Source organism: Mytilus trossulus, chromosome 3 (genome assembly GCF_036588685.1).
Source record: "Mytilus trossulus isolate FHL-02 chromosome 3, PNRI_Mtr1.1.1.hap1, whole genome shotgun sequence".
Lineage (NCBI taxonomy): Eukaryota > Metazoa > Mollusca > Bivalvia > Mytilida > Mytilidae > Mytilus > Mytilus trossulus.
Window position 1 is genome coordinate 36,608,228 of NC_086375.1, and position 25,862 is coordinate 36,634,089.

The 25,862-nt window shown below is 34.1% G+C and overlaps 1 protein-coding gene across 1 annotated transcript; it reads left to right on the plus strand.

The window, feature by feature from the left end:
* The first annotated feature begins 6,167 nt into the window (after positions 1-6,167).
* Positions 6,168-17,473, plus strand: LOC134710744 (uncharacterized). The gene is made up of 7 exons (XM_063571136.1): positions 6,168-10,967; positions 11,350-11,682; positions 12,025-12,187; positions 12,332-12,516; positions 15,998-16,248; positions 16,732-16,825; positions 17,312-17,473. The coding sequence occupies exons 1-7, from the start codon at positions 6,168-6,170 to the stop codon at positions 17,471-17,473; spliced, it is 5,988 nt and encodes a 1,995-aa protein (XP_063427206.1).
* The last annotated feature ends 8,389 nt before the right edge of the window (positions 17,474-25,862 follow it).

Genomic DNA, 25,862 nt, shown 5'->3' on the forward strand with positions numbered 1-25,862 from the left:
TCACACTACATTTCATTGCATATAACAAAGTACCCATCACCGGAAGTGAACAACCCGATTTTTACATTTGGTAACTATGTAACCTTTACAAACCTTTAAATAGACTGATAAAGAAGGGATATAATTACGATACTGTTGTCAAGTCATTAAAGATTGCATATTTTGGCGTTAATATTGAGTCACTGATAAGGTCTTTGCGTCGGAACTAAAGACATTTATTCTAAAAACAGTTGTTGGCATGACACGGGTTATGTTCTTCTCATATATGTTATGATGGTATGATACTAAACCCCTAACGGGAAGGATTGTGCCTGAGGTTCATATGATGAAATCATAATCTTTCAGTCAGTTTAATTGAAGTCTGGAGCTGGCATGTCAGTTAACTGCTAGTAGTCTGTTGTTATTTATGTATTATTGTCATTTTGTTTATTTTCTTTGGTTACATCTTCTGACATCAGACTCGGACTTCTCTTGAACTGAATTTTAATGTGCGTAGTGTTATGCGTTTATTTTTCTACATTGGTTAGAGGTATAGGGGGAGGGTTGAGATCTCACAAACATGTTTAACCCCGCCGCATTTTTGCGCCTGTCCCAAGTCAGGAGCCTCTGGCCTTTGTTAGTCTTGTATTATTTTTATATTAGTTTCTTGTGTACAATTTGGAAATTAGTATGGCGTTCATTATCACTGAACTAGTATATATTTGTTTAGGGGCCAGCTGAAGGACGCCTCCGGATGCGGGAATTTCTCGCTACATTGAAGACCTGTTGGTGACCTTCTGCTGTTGTTTTTTTATTTTGGTCGGGTTGTTGTCTCTTTGACACATTCCCCATTTCCATTCTCAATTTTATTAACTATCCAAAATGTTTTTTAAGACCATCAAATCAAAAAGGAATGATGCTTTCAGACACCAAACATACATGTTTAGGACTCAGAAAAATTTAAGTGCATTAAAATGCAGGGTAAATTTTATACAACTGTTAAATTCAAGGCAATTTTTTTTTAGACCTACTTTCGTATGCAACCGGATGTGACTTACCATGATTTGGTGGTATTACACCTTGATATCAAAAGGTGTATTTAAAACATAAAGTATTTAACAAGCCATGAATGTCGTCTATAATATAAGGTTGCAGAAACGTAATTATGTGTTTTACATCATAACTGCAACTAGAAAAGGATGTCTAGTCATTGGTACTCTGAACCGAATTCTAGGAATGCTAATTATTGAGATGGAAGGGAAAAAAATAAATGAAAATGTTTTCTATATTAACAGATCTTTAACTTTCAAGAAGAATGCTGACTACAATGTTGTTATCAACACAGACATGAACAACAAAGCAAGATTGACAAAAGTGAACTTTGACCTTAGATATGGTGCAAAACCAAAGGATGAAAACAAGCGTATCTTTGTTACATCATTAGTACGTCACGAACTGGGATGGAAGAAATCTGAATTAGATATAACTGGTGATATTCGACTTCTGGCTCTGGTAAGAAAACCATAATATAGAATACCATTAGATGCTTATTTTTCTCTCTCCATTATCCCCCTTTTTGATTTAGATAGTATACATTCATTAAAGTAAATGCTGGTCTAAAAATAAAGGAGGCAATGCCATATGGAAAATAGTATATCAATGTAAAATATGGAGGTGTGATATGATTACAAATGAGACAACTATTCATCGGAGTCTATATCAAGCGAATTAAAGCAACTGACATGACAAAATGTGAAACAATAAAAAAGATAACTGTCTGATTTGAGAAAACAAACAATAAAAACGTACCTGTTATGACAGACAGTTACAAACGACAACCACTGAATTACAGGCTCCTGACACTTTTAAAGTACACTCTAATTTTTGAAATACAGGTAACAAAATCAAAATCATGATCACTGATAACGGTTATGTGTATAGTTTTGTATTGGTAAAGCGCAGGACCTCCAAGACCAAAATGGACCATACTTAAGGTTTACTTTATGCGAGTTTACTCGATTGAAATTATTTGATAATCGATATGTTACATATCATCTTATATATACATTTAAAATTCTGATAATGGTGGAATAGTAGAAAATAATTTAGAAATAATAACATAATCATATTGCTACTTTCAGGGATTAGATCTTAAGCTGAAAGGTATGCATTCTCACAATCCAAAGAGTATTAATTCTAATTTTGGGTTATCATACGGCAAGAAGCAATCAATATCCGCTGCATTGGTAATGAAGAACAAGTCCCAAAAATTTACATCCTTAACTGGGGATGTAAGTCTGAAATGGAATGATAAAGACTTTTCCATTGCGAATAACTTTGAACAGAAGAACAAAAGGAGATATACAAATGAGTTGATTTCAAACATTGTTGGACACAAAACAAAAGTTGTAAAAGATCTTAAACAGTCTGATGAAGAGTATGACGTCAGCTCTGATATAAGTATGTCCGGACAGAAGCCAGTCCATCTTGAAGCACTGCTCAATCTAGATCCAAGAAACTTCCGTGTCAAATTTCGACTAAATAATGACTATTCGGTAGAATTTGGTTCTCAATACAAAAAAGCAGCACTTTTACGACTTTTTGGTGATGTGTCTGTGCCTTCAAGAAAAGTCAAAGGTGAATTTGAAGCAAATAAGAAGGGACCGATCTATGTTGGACATTTAGACATTCAATGGGATGTTAATGCAGACAAGGACAAACAAATATTTGTTGACACTCAACTCACATACAACAACATTCAAGATATTGATGCAAGCTTTGAATTCAGAAGTCCACTGCAAAATAACAAAATCAACATAAATCGCAAAAACGAAAATGCACATTTTGACATAATATCTCACGGAAAAGAACAACTATCTGTTGACGCATCTTTGAAACAGAAAAATGGTAACAATCTAGTCAAAATCGAAGGCAGCTTAACAGTACATACTGCAGCAAAAGGATTAAGATATGTTAAACTTGGCATGAACCATTTGTCAGACCCAAGCGAATATAAAACAAACTTTGATGTCAACTGGAAACCAGATAACCAAATATCGGCTGCCTTTTCCCTGAAAAAAACAGTGAGCATTCGTCAATTACAAGGATCTCTAAACATCAAGACACCATTTAATGAATTTGAAACCTCGTCCCTAGAAATTTCCCATGATGCTAAAGACTCCTTGAAATCCCTTGTAACTGTTCAGGTAAACAAGAATTCTATACGGGTTGATGCATCTGCAAAGAAAGAAAACAACATATACTTGGGACATGCTGGTGTCAAATCTAACATTCGATCCATCCAAACCGTATCTTTAGACTTTAGTCATCAAAGTAAGGATACAACTAACGAAAACAGCCTAGTTCTTAATATTAATGGAAATGAATACAGATACAAAGGCAAACTCACACATGATAGAGCAGGTCTTATGATCCAGCAGAGCGGTAAACTATCTCTTTCTTCACCAACAAGCCAATACGATTCTACATGGCAACACAGTAATACACTCAATGATATTACAACAGTCATCACAACCAACATTAATGGAGAGCATTATGGTTTTAACATTAAGGGCAGACATAATATTGCATGGAAAGAAGCATCCGTTCAGTATACATTGACCTCCACAACTCCATTTGGAAAAGGACAACTTATGGTTAGTCATTTACATAGAGACAGTTCCATGGACACCATTCTCTCGATGAGCCACAATAGCAAAAACCTTTTTACAAGTGAAGGTCATCTTAAAACTGAAAATGGTGAACTCATTGCTACCGGGAATCTCTTACTGAAAGGTGAACAAATGGTTGCAATAGAAGGACGATTGAAAACCGGATCTCAGAAATATGTTTTGGTTACATTATCTACACCATTTGAATCATTTAGAAGACTTAGAACAGAGATGGAATTTAAAGGAAATTCGAAGGCAATGACCTCCTCTGCCAGCTTTGAACTACAACCAATTGTAAGAAGAATTCAACTCAAGTCTACATTTAACAGAATTGGTGGTGTGTCTGGTAATGTAAGACTCGAAACTCAATACCAACAACTTCCAGCCAGTGAAATCACCTTCTCAAACCGCCCTGAGAATGACAAATCGAGAACCGATATCAAGGTTGAATACTTACCAGGAAAGATCGTATCATTGACATCAAGAACCCTTTTAGATGGACAAAGGCTAAGTGCTGATGTCAGTATTGCAACTCCTTTTGAAAAATTACAACGTTTAACAGCCGGTTTAACACACGAACCTACCGTCAAAGGATGCATTACGAAAGTTGAGATGGAGTATCCAGAGAGAAAAACTTACTATGCTGAGCTTGCTGTTGAATACAACAAAAACTACCAAGCTGCAGTCACAATACGTCTTCCTAATTACCATCCAGTAACGGCTACTTTGAGCCACAAAGGAACATGGAATCAATTCGTATCTGGGGTTTACTTACAGTATGACAAAAATGGCAAACATCAACTGGATATCAGTTACCATAATGGAAATAGTCTCCAAGGTTCCTTCACTATGAAGTCATCTCTTGTTGAAGATACCATTGCTTCCTTCTCTCACAGTGGAAATAGAAAAAGCATTAATTCTAACATTCTCATAAAATACGGGAAGAATAAGCCAATCAATGTAGACATAGAAATGACAAATGCCAAAAGAATGAAAGGAACATTAAAGGTTGCATCTCCGATCATGGATGATATCACAGTTCTCTTTGTACACAAAGGCAAAAGTACAAGTTTCAAGACAAAAGCAAAGATTGGATGGGGAAAGAAGGAGGGAATTGAGGGAGACCTGACATTCAACTTTATAACAAATCTGAAGGCAGACGTTTCAATATCCACACCGTTCAAGAGCATCAGAAAAATGTCCGCTTTTGTAACACACGACGGGAATTTACGCGACTTCAAATGTCAGTCGGAATTGAAAATCGGGAAACAAGTTTGGGGTGCTAATGTTAAATTAACGGTTGATCCAAAACTAGTAACAGAGCTTACTGTCAACACACCTCATGACGGATATGAAAAGATGAGAGCCGCCTTTACACACAATGGTCAACTTTCTAACTTTAAATGTCATCTGGAAGTTTCAAAGAACAAAAAAGACATTATTGGTGACTTGCAATTTACATCTCAACCATTGATTCTATCTGCAACTCTTCAAACACCGGTGAAACATTATGGCAATCTTAAGGCGTTACTCAGTCACGATGGCCCACTAAGTAACTTCCGTACTCAAGCTGAAATAACTTACTCTGATTCTAAAACTATAACACTAGATGCATTAGTCAGCACAAATGACCGATTAACTGTTTCTGTTGATATAAAGACGCCATTCCAGGAATATCAAGAAATGACAGCCAAACTTTCACACTCAGGAACTTCCAATAATTTTGCCTCACGACTAGAAACTCTCTTCAAGAAAAAAAGAAGTCAATTTGACGTTTCGCATAGTTTTGAGTCATCACTCAACAACCAAGTTTCGTTAACATATGGAAGAAAAGATATTCTGAATAGCAGAATTTCGTATCAAAACGAACCAAAAATGAACGGAGAAGCTACCTTCATATCCTCATTTACACCGGACATGTCAATATCATTTGAACATAGCGGGAACCTACGACGATGCGTTTCAAACATCAAAGGGGCATATGGAGAAGAATCAGCTCAAGCAGATCTTAATCTTAGTACTGACGAAGACCTTTCAGTTCGACTAAACATGAAAACACCATTCGATATTTTAAGGTCAGGAGAACTCAATATTAACCATAAAGGGCAACTAAATGACTTCGAGAGCACAGCAGATATAGACATCAATTATCAAAAGACCAATGGAATAGTCAAATTTTCAAGCAATAATGGAATTCAAGGAAGAGCAACACTTACTACTCCATACAAAATGATCCGTAGTGCAGAAATGTCATTTAAACATTCTGGACAGCTGAGAGATTTTGAATGTTCAGGTGAATATATACAAGATGGAAAGAGATCAGAAGGACAGCTAACACTGAGAACTTCTAGCGGTTTGAATGCAAGGGCATTCATAAAAACGCCATACTCTGAAGATATCACTCTTAAGGTAAATCACGAAGGAGAACTAAGACGGTTCGTATCTAATGGGGAATTAAGTTACGGTTAAAAGACAGGGTCTGCCCAGGTATCAGTGGATGTGTTAAGAGATATTAGAATGAACGGCTTCTTGAAATCTCCCTTTTCCCGTGATGTAGTCATAAGTACTGAAACCACAGGAAAATTGCTGGACTTTACATCCGTATCTCAGCTTACTTACAGTGGACAGAAACAACACGAACTTGAAATTTCTTTCAATGCTGAAGGCTCAATCAGAGCATGGAGAACAAATTTTGACGGTGCGTACAATAAGAAAAAGGTTTCGGGAAAATTTTCGTTCAGCGCACCAAAAGGAATACAAGAAAGGATTGAAGCAACTGGACACATTGAAACGCCAATAAGTGAACCAGTATCAATTTCACTTATGTTCAACAACAACAATGAACAAGGAAACACATATCGCTTCCAAACACAAGCTGAAATAACATACAGTGGTACCAAACAACATGCAGTTCTTGCTAACTTTCATCATGCTGGCCCACTGAAAGCATTTACAACCTCTGCTGATGTGACATACAACACAAAGAAATCAGCTGTTCAAGTTAGTTTCGACTCAAATGTGAACATTGAAGGAAAAGCAACTCTAAAAACACCTTTCATGGATGACATTGTTCTGTCTTTCGGTCACAATGGACATCCTTTGAACTTTAAAACTCAGGCTAGGCTTACATACAGTGGTGCCCAACAACATGCAGTCCTTGTTAACTTCAAACATACTGGTGTACTGAAAGCATTTACAACTTCTGCTGATATCACATACAACACAAAAACAGCATCTGTCCAAGTCAGTCTTGACTCTAAATTGAATATTGAAGGAAAAGCAATAGTAAAGACACCTTTCACAGAAGATATCGTTCTTTCAATCGGCCACAGTGGACAACATTTGAACTTTAAAACGCAGGCTGCTCTCACATACAGTGGTCGCAAACAACATGCAGTTCTTGCTAACTTTCATCAATCTGGCCTACTGAAAGCATTTACAACCTCTGCTGATGTGACATACAACACAAAGACATTATCTGTTCAAGTCAGTTTTGAATCAAACTTGAATATTGAAGGAAAAGCAATAGTAAAGACACCTTTCACAGAAGATATCGTTCTTTCAATCGGCCACAGTGGACAACCTTTGAACTTTAAAACGCAGGCTGCTCTCACATACAGTGGTTGGAAACAACATGACATTTCTGCTACCTTTAGTCACGATGGATCACTTAAGAAATTTTCCACCAGCTCCAATATTGTTTACAATACAAAGAGAGTTACTGGATCAGTATTATTTGATAGTACAAATGGAGTCCAATCAACAGTTTCATTGAACACTCCTCTGACCAAACCCCTTCGTGCATCATTTTCACACAATGGTCAATTGGTTGATTTTAACAATCAATTTGATGTGACGTATGGAGGCTCTAGAATGTATGAAGTTATTACAGATTTCAAGTTTGAAGGCGAATTAAAAAAATTCCAGTCGTCGGGATCACTTACTTACAACAGAAAAACAATTTCGAGTGATGTGAATTTGGATATATTGAACGATCCAGAGGGAACAGTAACTTTAAGAACGTCTTTCACTGATGATATAACAGTTTCTTTCTCTCACCAAGGGACTCTACATAATTTCATCAGTCACGGAGAGATCGGTTACAATGGTAGAAAACAGCATGAAGCCAATATTGTACTCCAGAATGGTAAAAAGAGAATATTTGTAGAATTATCATACAATACTAAGATAACATCAGTAGAAGCAACATTAGAAAAATCTACAGGAAGAAAAGGCAGGATTGAAATAAAAAGTCCATACACTAAAGATATTGAATTGGAAGTAGACCATAGAGGGGAATTGTTGAACTTTAATACGAAGGGAGAAATAACCATCAACGGAAAGAAAGAACATGAAGTTTATGCTGCATTTGAGCATAATGGAGACATGACAAATTTCAGAACTTCCGGCGCTGCATCTTATAATACCAAGAGAGTGTCATCAGAACTACAATTCGACTCCACAGACGGTATTAAGACAAAGGGTATTCTGAATACTCCATTTACCTACGACATAGAAATTATAATTGACCATAAGGGTTCTGCGAGTAATTTCAGGTCTCAAGCTGACATTTCATACAGTGGATCTAAGCAACATGAAGCCGTCATAACAGTAAGTGGATCTGGTACACTACTTAAATTCCAGTTATCAGGAGACGCTATGTATAATGGCAAGAGAGTCATCACTTCAGCTGAAACCGACTTTACCCGTGGAATAAAATTTGAGGGACGTATGTCAACACCATTCACTGAGAATATGGAAATCTTCCTTTACTATCAAGGTACTTTAAGTTATCTAAGATCACAAAAAATAGCAGTAGCAACAAATTTAAAAATCAACAAAGAAACAGTGTATGGTGTTGATTTAAAAATGAGTATTTATCACAACGCATTTTCACTATTTGGAAATGCTGTCAATAAACGCAAAATGATTACTCTTTCTATGGAAATAACTCCATTCTCATTGAACATAAATCTTCAAACGCCAATCCTAGGATACGAGAGAACACATATAAAAGCATCTATACCAAGAGGACAAAACCATGCTTTGGTAAATATACAGTCATCATACATATCTGAAATAGACTTTGATGCACGCCTTACTGGCCACCTCGATGATTTAAAAGGATCGCTTAAACTTAAGACTGGATTCAAGAATTTACAAAACATCCGAATGTCAATACAAAATGAAAAAAGTCGTAAAGAATCAAAATTTCACATTGAAGCATTTTTCACTGAGCACAACGGAATAACCATAGATACATCTCTCACTCAAACGGACTGGTCAGTATCAATATCCACTCCTTGGGAATCACTCCGAACTGCTTACTGGCATGTTAAATACGACATCCAATATCCTTATTATGAGGTAGCAACAAGTATGAAAATCAACGAAGAAGCATTGTACGATGTTGATCTAAATGTTAATATTGTTGGCGACACCTTTTCACTATCAGGACATAGTGCCGTTAGACGAAATAAGATTTCACTTGTTATGGAAATAACTCAATTATTCTCATTTATCATTAATCTTGTCACACCAATCCGGGGATATGAGAAAACGCATATTCAAGCATATGTATCAAGAAAACATTACCATGCTGAATTAAATATACAGACATCATACCTATCTGAAATTGACTTTGATGCACGCCTTACTGGACGACTTCTTGATTTAGATGGATATCTTAGACTTAAAACTGGATTCGATCATTTAAGAAACATCCGGATGTCTATAAAAAATGAAAACAATCATGAAGAATCAAATTGTCACATTCAAGCATTTTTCACTGAGCGTAATGGAATGACCATACATTTATCTCGCACTAATATGGACTGGTCAGTTTCAGTATCCACTCCATGGAAATCCTTTCAAACTGCTTATGGGAAGATTAAATTCACAGGCCGATATCCTAATTGGATAGTTACAACAAATGTGAAAATCAACGAAGAAACCATATACGATGTTGATTTTGAAATAGATATTCATCAAGACAACTATTCATTATTCGGAAAGGCTGCCAATGACCACAAAAAGTTCATTCTTTTTATGAAAAAAACTCCATTAACATTAAACATAAATCTTAAAACACCAATCCGGGGATATGAGTACACGCAGATTGAAGCATCTATATCAAGACGATATGACCATGCTGCAATGAATATAAATATACAGACATCATACCTATCTGAAATTGACTTTGATGCACGCCTTACTGGCCACAGATTTGATGATTTAGATGGATCTCTTACACTTAAAACTGGATTTGATCATTTACAAAACATCCGGCTGTCTATAAAACATAAAGGAAATCTTGGAGAATTAATTACTCACATTGAAGCATTTTACATTGAGCGCCACAGAATAACCATAGATGCATCTCTCACTAAAACGAGCTTGTCAGTTTCACTGTCCACCCCATTGAAATCACTACGTACTGCTTACGGGCATGTTAAATACGACATCCAATCTACTTATTTTGAAGTAGCAACACATTTGAAAATCAACGAAGAAACATTGCACGATGTTAGTTTGGAAACGAGCTTTGTTGGCGATATTTTTTCACTAAACGGAAATGCTGCAAATAGATGGAAAAAGTTAACTCTTGATATAAAAATAACTCCATTATCATTGAACATAAATCTTCAAACACCAATCCGAGGTTATGAGAGAACACATATCAAATCATCTATACCAAGAGGACATTATCATGCTGCACTGAATATACAGACATCATACCTATCTGAAATTGACTTTGATGCTCGCCTTGCTGGAAATTTTGAAATGGATGCTAAGAAAAGAAAGGAAATAACTCTGATATTTAATGTCAATGAACCAAAACAGATGACGTTTGAATTAAAAAAACTGCTTTCCTCAGAAACATACATGCTTCTAAAATGGAACAAGCAAGGTAGAGACAGCAGTTGCAGAATGGATATTAAATTCAATTCAGATTGGTCCGACAGAAAACAGATTGTAAGCTATCGAGGTGCATGTGGATCTAAATCTTACAGCATCGGAGCATCGTATCACCGTCCCGATGAATCGTCCAAAATGGTTCTATTTATAGAGAAAGATGATATCAGAACACATGGAATAGAAACAATATTTGAAAAGAACGGACAAGCAAAATACACTCTACAACTACCATCTAGAACAGTTGTATTGTCAACTGTATCATCAGAATATGGAATAAGCAGTCAAGTATTTGATTTCTCGTGGGATGCAGAAAGAGACCAAAACAAAAGAGTAGTAATTAAGACCAGATCTGATGGAGATGAACTAACACTAGGTTTAGAAATGCCAAGTCTCAGAAAGGTAATTAAAAATATATTTATTATTAGAAAAAAGAAATTAATTAATTAAAGTTATCAAAATCCGTTTATCAATTAGGAAGTATCAAATGGTTGTTGAAATACGGATGATTTATAGAGGATATTGTTGTATGTTTAAACTGGAGACATCATCTCAATTACTATTGTACTACAGTTAATTTAATGAGATAAATGATGAAATGATCTGAATATTTCCTATTTACTTCACATTCGTATGGCACAAATATCCTATGTATGTGCAAACCAACATTACATATTTTCCAAGGCACAGAAAATCATTTAAAAAATATTTATAGTTAAGTTTATTTTCTTATTTTATTATCTCATGCATACAATTTAATTGTAGTGTCCTTGTTATTTTAAAGGATGTCCAACTTGATTACAAAATGTTAATTGGAAGTGGAAACGTTATTTATGATGGCCGTACTGCATTCAGATACTCAAAAGATTCTCGTAAAACTTTTACCTTGAGTTCAAAATTAGAAGATGTATCAGGTCGTGGGAAGAATTACAAGTTCTTACTTGGTATAAGTCACCCATATACTACAGTGGATATCCAAACTAAGACAGAAATCGGAAAATCTAACGACAAACTCTCAGCTGATTTTGATATCCAATACCTGACTGCAAGACGTCAAATTAAGAACATCGCAATAATAACCGACATTGGTAAACTCAAACGTCATCTCAATATACAGGTATTGACTTACTAATACTAAAACAATAAATATAAACTTATACTGTGTGAATTTTATTATTTTTTCATTTCCTTTCATACTGGTTGAATAATGGAAGAAACAAAACAATCTTTTATATTTTGTAAATAAAAAAACATTCATAAATGTTATTAAGCTTAGTTGGAGTGTCTATCAATGAAAACAAACCCATAATTTTATGACTTTGTGTTTTCGTATATAAAGTGATACGTCTTGAAAACAGGTGAAATGAAAGTCTACTCGTATACTCAATAAAAGAATCCTAAAAGTTGAAAGATAACCAGAATTTTCAACGTATTTTAATCTTTGACTTTTGAACCACAGGTTCGTTCTCCAATCAAAACGATGAAACTTGATGCTCGTGTTGAGACATCACCTTTCAAACTGACAATCAAAAATCTTCTTGATGATACCAAGCCAATCAATTCACAGCTGATAGTTGATCATGATGATGGCAGCCTGAATTTCTACATGAACTATGATATCAGTAAGTCATCCTTACTAAATAAGTTGGCGTTAAAAATAGAAAGAGTGTTGTTGTTTTTAAGTTGAATTTTTTAAAGTTATATCTTATGTTCGTTTTAACAAAAGAATTCACACAATTTTATTTCTATTTCTATCTTTTTCCAAGAAAATCCAGATAAAACACTTCATGTGAATGCTAAATTCTCAGACGAGAAAGGAATATCTGCAGAACTTTTCAGAAATGTAAATCAGAAGAAAACTGAAGACAGTTCGCTTAACCTCCAATTAAAGACATCCAAGATTCTTCATACAAGTGCTCATTGGCGTCCATCAATTATCAGTGACCTCAAGGTATAGGTTTAACTTTTTCAACAATTTTAAGATTTATCAGTTATATACAGGTAGCGAACAGGAATAAAAGGAAAATATCAATAAGAGCAAATGTGTCATAAATCATTCCCATGGTATAGAAATAAGACTAAACTAGAGGCTCTCAAGAGCCTTTGTCGCTAACCTTGGTCTATATGATGCAGTGAATATTTATAGACTCTACAATATCGAAGACACAAATAGAACTCATGACAAAATTTCTGTTTTATGTTTTTATGGGGTTAATTGACAATTTTGGTCATGCTAAAGAAATTGTAAAATATTTATTTTTACATGGCAATAACTCCTAAAGGGGTCAATTGACAATTTTGGTCATGTTGACTTATTTGTAGAGATTTTTTTGCTGAACATTTTTGTTGTTTACAGTTTATCTCTATCGAGTATAAAATTCAAGATAATAACCAAAAGCTGCAAAATTTTCTCAAAAATTACCAATTCAAAAGCAGCAACCCACAATCAAACAAGGGGTTGTCTGATGCGTCTGAACGTTTCAGGACACATTTTGTTACTTACCCTTGTTAACATTTTTACCTAGTTAGGTTTGCTCTAAATGCTTAAATTTCCGAGATGTATCCCCGAAACAGCATTTTACCTTCATGTTCTATTTTTAGCAATGGCGGCCATCTTCAATAATGTTATTGGATATATTTTTTGAGCAATATACCCTAAGGATGATTTAGATCAAGTTAAGGATTACAAAAATTTACGAAAAATTGTTAAAAATTCACCTTACAGGGTAACTACTCCTTATTGGGTCAAATGATAATTTTGGTCTTTCTCACTTTTTTATACGCACGGGACGGGACGTATTATGGTATACCGTTGTCTGTCCGTCGTCCACACTTCGGACAATAACTCAAAAACTCTTTCACCAATTTCCATGAAATTTTGGTGAATTGTTTATATCTATTGACGTAAGCTCCCTTTGGTTTTTTTTAAATTTCAGATTTTAAGTTTTGGATTTATGGGGCTTTATTCATAAAAAAAGGGGGGATTTTCAACACTTCGGACAATAACTCAAAAAGGCTTTCACCAATGTCCATGAAACTTTGGTGAATTGTTTATATCTATTGATGTAAGCTCCCTTTCAATTTTTATAAATTTCAGATTTTAAGTTTTGAATTTATGGGGCTTTATTCATAAAAAAAGTGGGATTTTTAACACTTCGGACAATAACTCAAAAAGGCTTTCACCAATGTCCATGAAACTTTGGTGAATTGTTTATATCTATTGATGTGAGCTCCCTTTCATTTTTTATGAATTTCAGATTTTAAGTTTTGGATTTATGGGGCTTTATTCATAAAAAGGGGGATTTTTAACACTTCGGACAATAACTCAAAAAAGCTTTCACCAATGTCCATGAAACTTTGGTGAATTGTTTATATCTATTGATGTGAGCCCCCTTTCAATTTTTATAAATTTCAGATTTTAAGTTTTGGATTTATGGGGCTTTATTCATAAAAAAAAGGGTGATTTTTAACACTTCGGACAATAACTCAAAAAGGCTTTCACAATGTCATTAAACTTTGGTGAATTGTTTATATCTATTGATGTGAGCTCCCTTTTATTTTTTATAAATTTCAGATTTTACATTTCGGTGTTATGAATTTTTATGCTTTAAAAAGGGGGAATTTTCCAATTTTGGGACAATAACTAACACTTTCACAAAATTTTATGCAGCTTTGATAAATTGTTTATATCTATTGACCTTAATGGTGCCATTTTTTTGTGCATTTTTATTTATTATTGGGGGGGGGGGGGTATTTGACAGGGCTCACACTATTTCTAGTTGATCATATAAATTAATTTAAAGCATAAAAGACAAGTTAAAAGAGCAACGGGCGTATCATGCGCTAAAGCGCAGCCCTTTTTGTAGAGCTTACTTTGCTAAACATTTTTGCTGTTTACAGTTTATCTTTAACTATAATTATATTCAAGATGATAACAAAAAATGAAACTTTCCTTAAAATTACAAATTCAGAGGCAGCAACCCATCAACGGGTTGTCTGATCTGTCTGAAAATTTCAGGGTATATAAATCTTAATCTGATAAACATTTTTCCCCGTCAGATTTGCTCTTTATTTTTTTATTTTTTTTAAGACTTGAAATACATTTATTGCAAATCACCTGAATAAAACTTACCTTGTATAACCAGGGAAGTATAGACAAGGGGCCCTGTGTTTACAATAATCCAAGGTCCAGGGATAAACGGTGGACTCTATTATAAAAAATAACCTCTATTTTATATTTTTTCCATACATCAGTTCTACATCCATATTAATTACGCAGATTGAGTTTGCGTATAAAATATTCATAATATTCTACAGTAAATAAGATACATCAAACGTCCCCAAAAACACACTACAATCTACACAATAATTTACCTTTACTTATAATTAACATTGCTCTTAATTTTTTAGTTTCACATATATATCCCCAAAAACTGCATTTTACCCCCATGTTCTATTTTTAGCCATGGCGGCCATCTTGGGTGATTGGCGGGATTATTGAATACATTTTTTAAACTAGATACCCTAAGGATGATATTGGTCAATTTCGGTTTTATTTTGCCCTGTAGTTTCAGAGGAGAAGACCTTTGTAAAACTTAATGGACGACGACGATGACGGACGACGGACGCCAAGTGATGAGAAAAGCTCACTTGGCCCTTTTGAGTAAACATAAAGTATAAGATTAAGAAAGACATTAAACACCACGAAAAACACGACCAACCTAAATAAAAGACAAAACAGATAAAAAGTCAATGATGTCGAACAAAAAAGAAGGAGCGACCCAAACCATACCAGAATGAAAATATGAATAGTTCGATTTACACAGGTAATTGTTTTATAGTATTCCAATTTGGGGAAAATAAGCATTCACATTAAATTCGGTTTGCTTTTTGTTAATGCCGTTTTAAGCATCATCCTATGACCAAAACAATTATAAATGTTATAATTGAATGCATTGAAACATATGAAATTAAATAGCAAATCTATACTTACTAGTGTAGTTTACATCCTTTCCTTAAACTTGCATCTTATATTTAGATCTCACGCATTATTTGAGAAACACACACACAATAAGTAACACTTCACGTTATTTCTACAAAAGAAACGAGTTGCACGAGTTGCGCTCACAAACTATTCGATGTGTTTGTGTTTTATTTTTACTGTAAAAAGAAACACTCGATTGAAATCCTTCGATTCGCTAAAGCAAGTTTCCTTTTGTTTTTATGTCTTTATTCTAAAATTATGTCTTTGTGTGAAATATTTCATGTTTTCATTAATCAATGTGTGTATTTTTTTGTTGTTTTGGAGAAGACGTTACTAAGTTGTAAAACTTGTGTCTGATCCATTTGTCATTTTAAACAATAAAATATGTTTAAATTAATTGAAACATTTGAAAAATCACCAAACTTCACAAAGTTCGTTCATCTTTCAGGCTGAATTAACAAAACGAATTGAAGAATATGGAATACGATCTGCTATGGCCGTTGAAGAGTCTTCTGATGAAATTAATAAAGAAATAGTATATAAGAGACGATTATTCCAAGCTGCCTATACTGAAGAAATAAAGTCCTATGACGATGCCATCAATGATAAACTGTCTGAACTCAGAACTTTGAAAGCAGACAATGCCTTTTATTTTCAAGACATTTGTAATTCAGTTGATACTACCATGAACAGAATCGGGTACATTTCTTTAAAAATCTTTCCACTGAAATTTAATATCTCACTTTAAAAGGTTGTTTTATAAATTTTGTTTGTGCCAAAACTTTACAGTATCTACAACAGTGAGAGAATTATAGATTATCGGTGATCATCTCAACGAGATTGATTTTCTCGCTTGAGCCGGGACGGCGAAAGCGAGAAACGCAATCGAGTTGAGATGAACAGTGATAATCTTTTTATCGCTATTTTACCTATGACGACGTTGTCAATTTCGTGTCAATTTCGTGTCAATTTCGTGTCAATTTCGTTAGCAACGCCACGTGCATGCTTAGTTACTGGCGATAATTTTCCATCTCAGGCGAGTAGCATGATATGAAAATTATCACAAAAAAAGATCAAAGGAAAAATGCACAAAATAGCGATAATAGAATAAATTATATGAACATAATTTGCAAAAAAAACTGCCACATGTGTTACAACATATCAATTTTTAATTTTTTTCAGTGAATTTACGGAAGACTTAAATGAAGCTTGGAGCAGAAGCCCATTCAAACACACAATTGATGAATATATGACCAGTCTTGAACAACTACAACAAGTGAGTTTTATTTCTAACGGTATCAAATTTACTGCACGACTATTGCTCTTCAATGATGCTCGTGTTTAAACTATTTAAAACACAAAACCTGGTATAAACGATAAAGAGACGATAACACATTTGTAGCTATGTATTAGTTAATTTCTTTACTGAATCATTACAATTAAGAATAAACACTTTTTACCTATTAGTACTCCAGATGATACCTTATAGCATTTTTAAAAGAACAATCAGAAATTATCAACATATTGTTTACGTGATCTCTCAATTATTCGGATCGCCCCTCGAGAGCTGCAAGGGTACAGTGTACATATCTTATTATAATTAATGGGGATGTGTCACTAATGTTTATATGATTTTAACACAGTATCTACGTTCGATTGATTTTAGAAAAAAAATCTCGAAAATGTCTTCTCTATGAAAACTATTTTGTTTACCTGCAGAATGTCGGAAGTTTTATTTTACACTGTTATCTTTATGTTTCAGAGACTGGATGCCTACTCAAAAGAAACTTATATCAACATGGGTGGCCAGTTGAACAGCATTTCAACAAATTCTTATCGAAGATTACTTGGTAAATATTATCCCTTGAATGCCTCTGATCATTTAAATAAATTCAGGACAACTTACAAACAAACAAAAAAATAAGGAAATTGTATAAAAAATTGAATACAACACGTTTAATAATTTCTTGCGTCCGAAGCGCTTTTCTGGATTTACCTTCATCAGGAACGCTCAAAGCCAAACATTTGAAATCTGAAGATGTATAAGTACCGAAACCGTTGAATATATAGCAAAATTCATCTAAAGCCAACTTTGCCTGAGGGAGTTGAAATCTTTGTTTCTTAATAATTTATAAATTTATAAACGGGCAACTTTAGTAAAGTTTGTTAAATCATGTCAGTACCGAAATACTGACTACTGAGGTGATGATACCCTCGGGGACCGATTTTCCATTAGCAGAGGTGTCGACCCAGTGATGTAAAAAAAAAATGAAAACAACACGTTTAATAATTGCTTGCGTCCGAAACGCTTTTCTGGATTTACCTTCATCAGGAACGCTCAAAGCCAAACATTTGAAATCCGAAGATGTATAAGTACCGAAACCGTTGAAGAGCTAGCGTATTGATATTTATAGAAATTTTAATCATTTAATCAATTACATAAACGGCATATATTTCATAGCATCAGATGAACAGGTCGATTTTTTATGTCTCTTTAATGAGACTTGATGACAAAATATTCAAAAATGTTAATCTATAACATATAAAGGCCCTTTTATGGAACGACAAAACTGTCTTGTTATGACCATTTTCATTATATGATGTGCATTTATCTTTATATGATGTGCAATTGTCATTATATGATGTGCATTTACCTTTACATGATGTGCACTTGTCATTATATGATGTGCAAACACCTTTATATGACGTGCAAATATGCTTATATTATGTGCAAGTATCTATTTATGATGTCCAAACATCTTTATATGATGTGCAAATATACTAATATGATGTGCATATATACTTATATGATGTGCATAAATACTTATATGATGTGCAAATGTTCTTGTATGATGTGCAAACATACTTATATGATGTACAAACATTCTTATATGATGTGCAAATATCCTTATATGATGTGCACATTTACTTATATTATGTGCAAATGTACTTATATGATGTGCAAATATACTTATATGATGTGCAAACATCCTTATATGATGTGCAAACATCCTTATATGATGTGCAAACTACCTTATATGATGTGCATTTTCCCTTATATTATGTGCAAACATCTTTATTTGATGTTGTTGTGTCATCATATTATGTGCTTGTAATCTTATATCATGTGGTTCGGTTAACTTCATTATATGATGTCGAAACGTCATTATATGATGTGCTTTCATCGTCGTTATTGTCAATGAACATGATTACGATTAGAATGATTACTGTCTACGTCATAACTGATTCCGATCTGCTTCTGTAGAATTAATATAAACCCGGATCAAATCTGTAGATATCGTTTGGAAAATAGTTGAGATGTAAAAGAAAAAAAACCTTAACATGTTTGTTCCCCGATTTAAGATGAAAAATCACACCAGATATTATTGGAAAATTGTCAAATTGTGAATTGCAAAGTTTAGTTTTAATCAATGGGTCTACAATAATGAACATACGAGGTCTGCAATAATGGGCATACAGTTAAAGTTATTAAATTAAAGAAATGATTCTTTTATGTCGTGCTATATGCTCATTGTACTAGGCTTATATTTGACAATATCTTTATATCTAGCGTTAACGGCTTTTTTTTAAATGAAGTAAATACATGAATTTCCAGTATGTTCATTGTTTTGTAAAGTTTGCTTTGCTGATCATTTTAGCTGTGGAAGTTTGTCTTTATATATCACTTTTCTGAAGAAAGACACAAACATGGACAAAACTGGACATTGATAGGGTAATGACTAATATAATGTACCGGTCATTTGCAACCCCGATAAAGAGGGGATAGGAAGAAATTAAGGAAGCCTTTAATTTTGATTTTTTTTTAAATACAATGGTGGTATTCAATTGTTTATATTTATGGATTTGACGCAGTATAATGTTTTTGCGATGTGTTCGTTGTCCGTAAATATTTTGTTGCCAGACAAAAACTTTTTAGAAATAAGGGGCCAAAACGGCACTTTAAACAAACGGTACTTTAAACAAGCAATTCTTAGGGTTCTTTGATATGCTGAATCTAGCAATATATTTAGATTTCGGATATTGGACAATTATATAATAGGTACAATGTAATTGCCCAATTTCAACTTTTGAAAATCTTAGACCACATTTATTATGTTTCACAAACCTATGATGTGTCAGATATTGAATGATAAATTAATTCAAATTCAGACCTGAATAAAGCTTGAATGGTTATGTCCATACTTGCCCTAACTGTTTAGGGTTAGACCCTCATCGTACTCTCCCCCCCCCCCCCCCCCCCCCCCGTAAAAATTAATAGTTTTGACTCGAAAGACGTCAATTTTACGCCTAGCTCTGCTATCCTCATCTGTTAAAATCTAAATCCTTACTTTTTCAACAAATAATTTCTTCTAGCAGAGTATGGTTTCATCTGAAACTAGTAATATTGAATGAAGGTGTGATAAATATCAATGAGACCATAACCGGCATATCCAAATTAAATTCCAAGTCGCAAACAACTTCCACACTTGAAGTTCTAGATCCACTATTGACGTGCTATTTTAAACTTATATAATGCGTTTTTTGTTTGTTATTACGAACAAATGTATTGAGAAAGGTGTGTGTAATTGTTCTCTGGTGTTTTATTTTAGGGGGGGGGGGGGGGGGGAGAAGTTTATGTCTTTGGAATAATTGTTTGTTTTTTTTCCCTATTTTACGGTAATGACTTGGAAAAAATTAGAGGAATTCCAATTTTTCCTACTCCGTCTCCACCACCAATGATGAAAATAACAATAATTTAAATTTATTATTTTTAAATCTGTTCTTATAATATAAAAAAAGAAGATGTGATATGATTGCCAATGAGACAACTCTCCACAAGAGACCAAAATGACACAGAAATTAACAACTATAGGTAACCGTAAGGCCTTCAACAATGAGCAAAGCCCATACCGCGTAGTCAGTATAAAAGGCCCCGAAATGACAATGTAAAACATTTCAAACAAGAAAACTATTTTGCTAAGAAAAGGTTTCTTTATAAATAAGTATCAAGATAATAGGCAATAAAACAACAAAACTCATAAGAGCCAAAATTGCCCAAAATGGGACCTTAAGATTTACCATAGAATATATTCAGACACATTGCACTATTATTTTGTTTTTAATCTATTGTAGTTTTAAAGATAAACGCAAAATATTAATAGTCACCGCCGTAAATTTTCATAAGAAAGATTTAAAACATAACTCTCTATCTGTCAGAGATCACCAGGCCTCAGTAAACAAAAAATAAATACAGTGTTTTTTATGTTCATTCAGACACAAGTCTAATTAAATTACAGATGTTGTGTGTTCAAGCTATGCTTACGCGGATCTGAAAACGCTTCATTCTATTTTTGTCTCGCCTTGACGGAGTTAAAAAGCGAGACATACTAGTAGGTATGCTGTTTCCGGCGTCGGCGGCGGCGACGGCGGCGATGGCGTCAACAATGTATTAGTTTGTGATTAGGTCTAGTTTATGGTGAATTACAAGTGGTAGGTCAATCATATTTGGTATGCAGTTGTATAAGCATTGGCACATCTCATTTCCATGGAGATTATTTGGCCCTGACCCCTCAGTCATGGTCTATTGACTTCAAAATTTTTTGCTTATTTTATATGTATTAGTTTGTGATTATGTCAGTTTAAGTGGAACCATTAGTGGTAGGCCAATGTTAATTGGTATTCAGTTGTATAAGCATTGGTACATCTCATTTCCATGGAGAATATTTGGCCTCGCCCCTCAGTCACAGTCTAATGACTTTGAAACATATCTTAGTTTACATGTATTAGTTTGTGATTAAATCAGTTTAAGATGAATTGCTAATTTTAAGTCATTGATATTTGGTATGCAAATTTATTGGCATTTGCAAGTATTGTTTCCATGGAGATTACATAGCCCCACCCCCTCTTCATGGTTCATTGACTTTGGAACTTTACATAGTTTACAAGTCAACGTTTGTAATTAGGTTTGAGAACGACTTATAATAAGTTAAGGGTATTTGATATGCAGTTGTATTAGCATTGGCACATCTCATTAACATGGAGATTCGTTTAGCCATTTAACTCAGTCATGGTTCATTGACTTTGAATAATTGCATAACTTGTGTAAGATGTTAAAGTATTGCTATTTTGATTTCAACATTCGCATAGTCAAAACTACAAAAAGGCGAGACATATCTCTGTGATATCTGTTTAAAGACCATTGGGATTCTCGGTTTGGTCGGATTTATATACACCTTCAAAAATGTGAAGGCTGAATTTCATTGGCTGATGTAATATTTACTAGAACAAACAGTATCAAAGGACTGGCTTTTTAGATCAAGGTAAACAAACAGATTGTCTCATAATGGACTTCTCAAAGGCATTTGACCAGGTTAGTCATAGCCTTCTCATTCACAAATTGAATCATTATGGGATAACAGGTAAAACAAATGAGTGGATAAAGAACTTCCTCAGTGGTAGAACACAATCAGTAGTTGTGGAGGGAGAAACATCAACCTCAATACCTGTGGAGTCCGGCGTACCCCAAGGATATGTCTTGGGTCCAAGTCTTTTTCTATTCTACATAAATGACATGCCCAGGGGATCCAATCAACTGTACGACTGTTTGCTGATGACACAATTGCGTATGTCACAATTTCATCAGATGCAGATTCAGCAAACCTTCAAAAGGACCTTGACAAACTAGCTGAATGGGAAACGAAATGGCTCATGAAGTTTCATCCTAATAAATGTAACGTACTCACCATCTCCAAAAAGCGAACACCAGCTAAATACAGTTACACACTACATGGCCATATCCTCGAACATGTCACAGCAGCAAATTACCTGGGATGTACCATTGCATCAGATCTCAAATGGGGTAAACACATTAGCAACATCTGCTCCAAAGCAAACAATACCATCAGTTTTCTTAAAAGGAACTTAAACATCTCCAACAAGTCTATAAAAGAAAAAGCATATATATCAATCGTCAGACCAACATTTGAATATGCTAGTTCAGTATGGGACCCGTACCAACAAAATGATATTCATAGATTGGAAATGGACCAAAGGAGGGCAGCAAAGTATGTTACTAACAGATGTTAGTGACATGCTTGAACATCTAGAAAGGACAACACTTCAAGAACGAAGAAAACAGAGCAGACTGATAATGATGTATAAGCTTAATAACAACTATGTAAAGATTGATACATCAAATAAACTGATACCAAATGAACGTCCTTCCAGGAATAACAACGAAAAAGCATTCAGAATTCCATCATGCAAAACTACAGTTCGAAAGGAGTCGTTCTATCCTAGAACAATAAGAGAGTGGAACACCTTGCCCAACTGTAAGGTCTCTGCCCCGAGTCCTGATTCTTTCAAGGCTCAGCTCCGTCAGTAGTTAAATTGACATGTTTTTATTTGCACTGGTATATAAAATTCACCTAGTTTTTGTTTTTGTTAAATTTTAAAAATTTATACATGCGCGCACTCCATAAATGTGGCAGAATAGTCAACCAGTTGACGGTGGCCGCTTACTGGAAGAAGAAGAAGAAGACTGAAGTACCAGCTGAACATCGGATGACCGCAAGTTCTCGTGGATGGTCACACACACTTGTCTAAAAGAAAAGCACATCTCAATACCTGAAAGTGAGGTTAACTTACAGAGATATATTTTTTTCTGGGACAAGTTCGTGTGTGGGTGATGAATAAATGACAGGGAATTCAACCTCACCGTAATCACAATTATATTGTAGTGATACAAATCAGTATACTCTGGTTTGTTGTTATATATTAAATCATTATTTGTATATTACAGTTACATGTATAAATAATTTTGATCCAAATGCTATAGCATTCTATTCTACTATTCTAATAATAGTGCAGTGCAAGTGCATGGTAAAAACTCTTCTGTAATAATTCGGATTTTCTAATAGTTTGGATTTATGTAGGCATTCATTTTTCCCGCATAAACGTTCTTGAGATATTCTTCCGCATGCGTTAACACAATTGATCTGTACGTGTGCATAGATATTACTTACAAATGTATAAATATATTTCTAACGACGCATTATTTTCATATTATTAATTTAATATGTTCTAAAAAAATGTTTTTATGAGTATTACTTGAACCGACAAGGAATGTTATTTTGCACTGGATTATGTCTGCGTTTTTTACGATCGGTTACATGTACAAGTCAAAATCGAAAGTCAAATCTCTGTTGCGACAATACATCGGAATGCCCTCACGGTCATCGTGATGAAAACATGAAGTGTGGGCAGGAGGACGTGTACTTCCTTGTTCCAGGACAAACATATTTTTTTACTTTAATGATAAAACTCTTTTTAAAAATAATATGGTTATTTTATTTTATTTCATTATTGTTTTGTTTTTTCTCTCATTTTCAATGGAAACAATTATTTTGATTCCCTTCTGAAAAAGATAAAATATCTTTCAAGAAACTTGGAATCAAACATTTACAAAAAAACATGCCCCCCCCCCCCTTTCCCCCCACAATCACCAAAAAAATGCAATGGTCAGTATGTTAGCCCTGTTAATGGAGTTGTATATCTGAACGGCTTTCCTTTTATATTACGGGTGACTGTCTAGTGGCGGTGCTTTCATGGTAGCATGTAAGCCTCTAGTGTTGCTGGTCGTAGGTTCCAATTCCGGCCGGTTCAAAACCAAAGAATTTAAAATTGGTATTTGCTGCTTCCCTGCTAAATTAAGGAGTAAAATCAAAGACTTGTTCGGCTCGGAATCAGAATAATCTGTCCGGGTAAGGTGAAATGGATTTCTGTGAAGTAGCATGTTAAAAATCCGACTCAGGGTGTCAGTCTATTACAAAACAGGGTTAATATTCATTTCACATTAATATGTTCCCGTACGAATATGCACCTGTCCCAAGTCAGCAGCCTGTAATTCAGTGGTTGTCGTCTGTTGGTGTGTTTCATACCATATATGCCAATGAGACAACTCTACATCTAAGTCATAATGTGTAAAAAGTAAACAATTATATGCTAAATTACGGCCTTCAACACGGAGCTTTTACTCAAACCGAATATCAAGCTATAAATAAGAGCCACAAAATTTGTTTTATCATATTTTCGCCGCTGCCGGGAAATTTTTGAACTAGTTCCTGTATTAATTGACGTTAATTTTTGTTAAAATGCAGTCTCACTTTATCTTAAAAATGCACTTTCGCTTAAAAGATTAAAGATCTATTTCTAAAACGTAATAAGTTAACTGTATGCTCATTATTGTAGATCCCGTATATATTCATTATTGTAGACCCATCGATTAAAATTCATAATTTGACAATTTTCCTTCAATATTTGGTGTGATTTTTTTCATCTTAAATCGAGGAACAAACATGTCAAGGTTTTTCTCTTTTTAAATAGCTTAAGATTTGATCCGGGTTTATATTAATTCTGCAGAAGCAGATCGGAATCAGTTATGACATAGACAGTAATCATTCTAATCGTAATCATGTTCATTGACCATAACGACAAAGAAAGCACATCATATAATGAAGTGTCGACATCATATAATGAAGTTAACCGAACCACATGATATAAGATTACAAGCACATAATATAATGACACAACCACATCATATAAAGATGTTTGCACATAATATAAGGGAAAATGCACATCATATAAGGATATTTGCACATCATATATATAAGTACATTTGCACATCATATGAGTATAATTGCACATCATATAAGTATGTAGGCACATCATATAAGTATGTATGCACATCATATAAGTGTAGTTGCACATCATATAAAGTTGTTTGGACATCATATTAAGATACTTGCACAAAATATAAGCATATTTGCAAGTCATATAAAGGGAAATGCACATCATATAATGACAAGTGCACATCATATAAAGGTAAATGCACATCATATAATGAAAAGTGCACATCATATAAAGGTAAATGCACATCATATAATGAAAAATTGTCATAACAAGACAGTTTTGGCGTTCCATACCCTTTAGTAAAGCAGAATCCGCATAAGGAATGACAGCTGTCATAAGAGAGGTCAATTTCTTCATGTAAGATAATTTCAAAATTTCAAAATAACTAATTAGATTCAAGCAGACACAATCTGGAAGTGGCGTACTACGTTACCAGCATTTTTTCTTTTATCATAAACGCTTCACATTGTTGAGACGCAGATGATCCTCAACAACAAAAACTTAGTATTAATATAAGTTCACATACATATTAGTTTTATAAAGAAAGTAAAATCATTACTTTAAAATCTCTTTTGCTAATACATTTATATTTTTACAAAATCTAATATTTTCAGATTTTGAAA

Excerpts from the sequence above, each read along its gene's own strand:
- LOC134710744 (XM_063571136.1), top strand. The coding sequence starts at position 6,168 with ATGAACGGCTTCTTGAAATCTCCCTTTTCCCGTGATGTAGTCATAAGT. Across the intron at positions 10,968-11,349 it reads AAATGCCAAGTCTCAGAAAG|GATGTCCAACTTGATTACAA; the intron begins GTAATTAAAAAT and ends GTTATTTTAAAG. Across the intron at positions 11,683-12,024 it reads AACGTCATCTCAATATACAG|GTTCGTTCTCCAATCAAAAC; the intron begins GTATTGACTTAC and ends TTTGAACCACAG.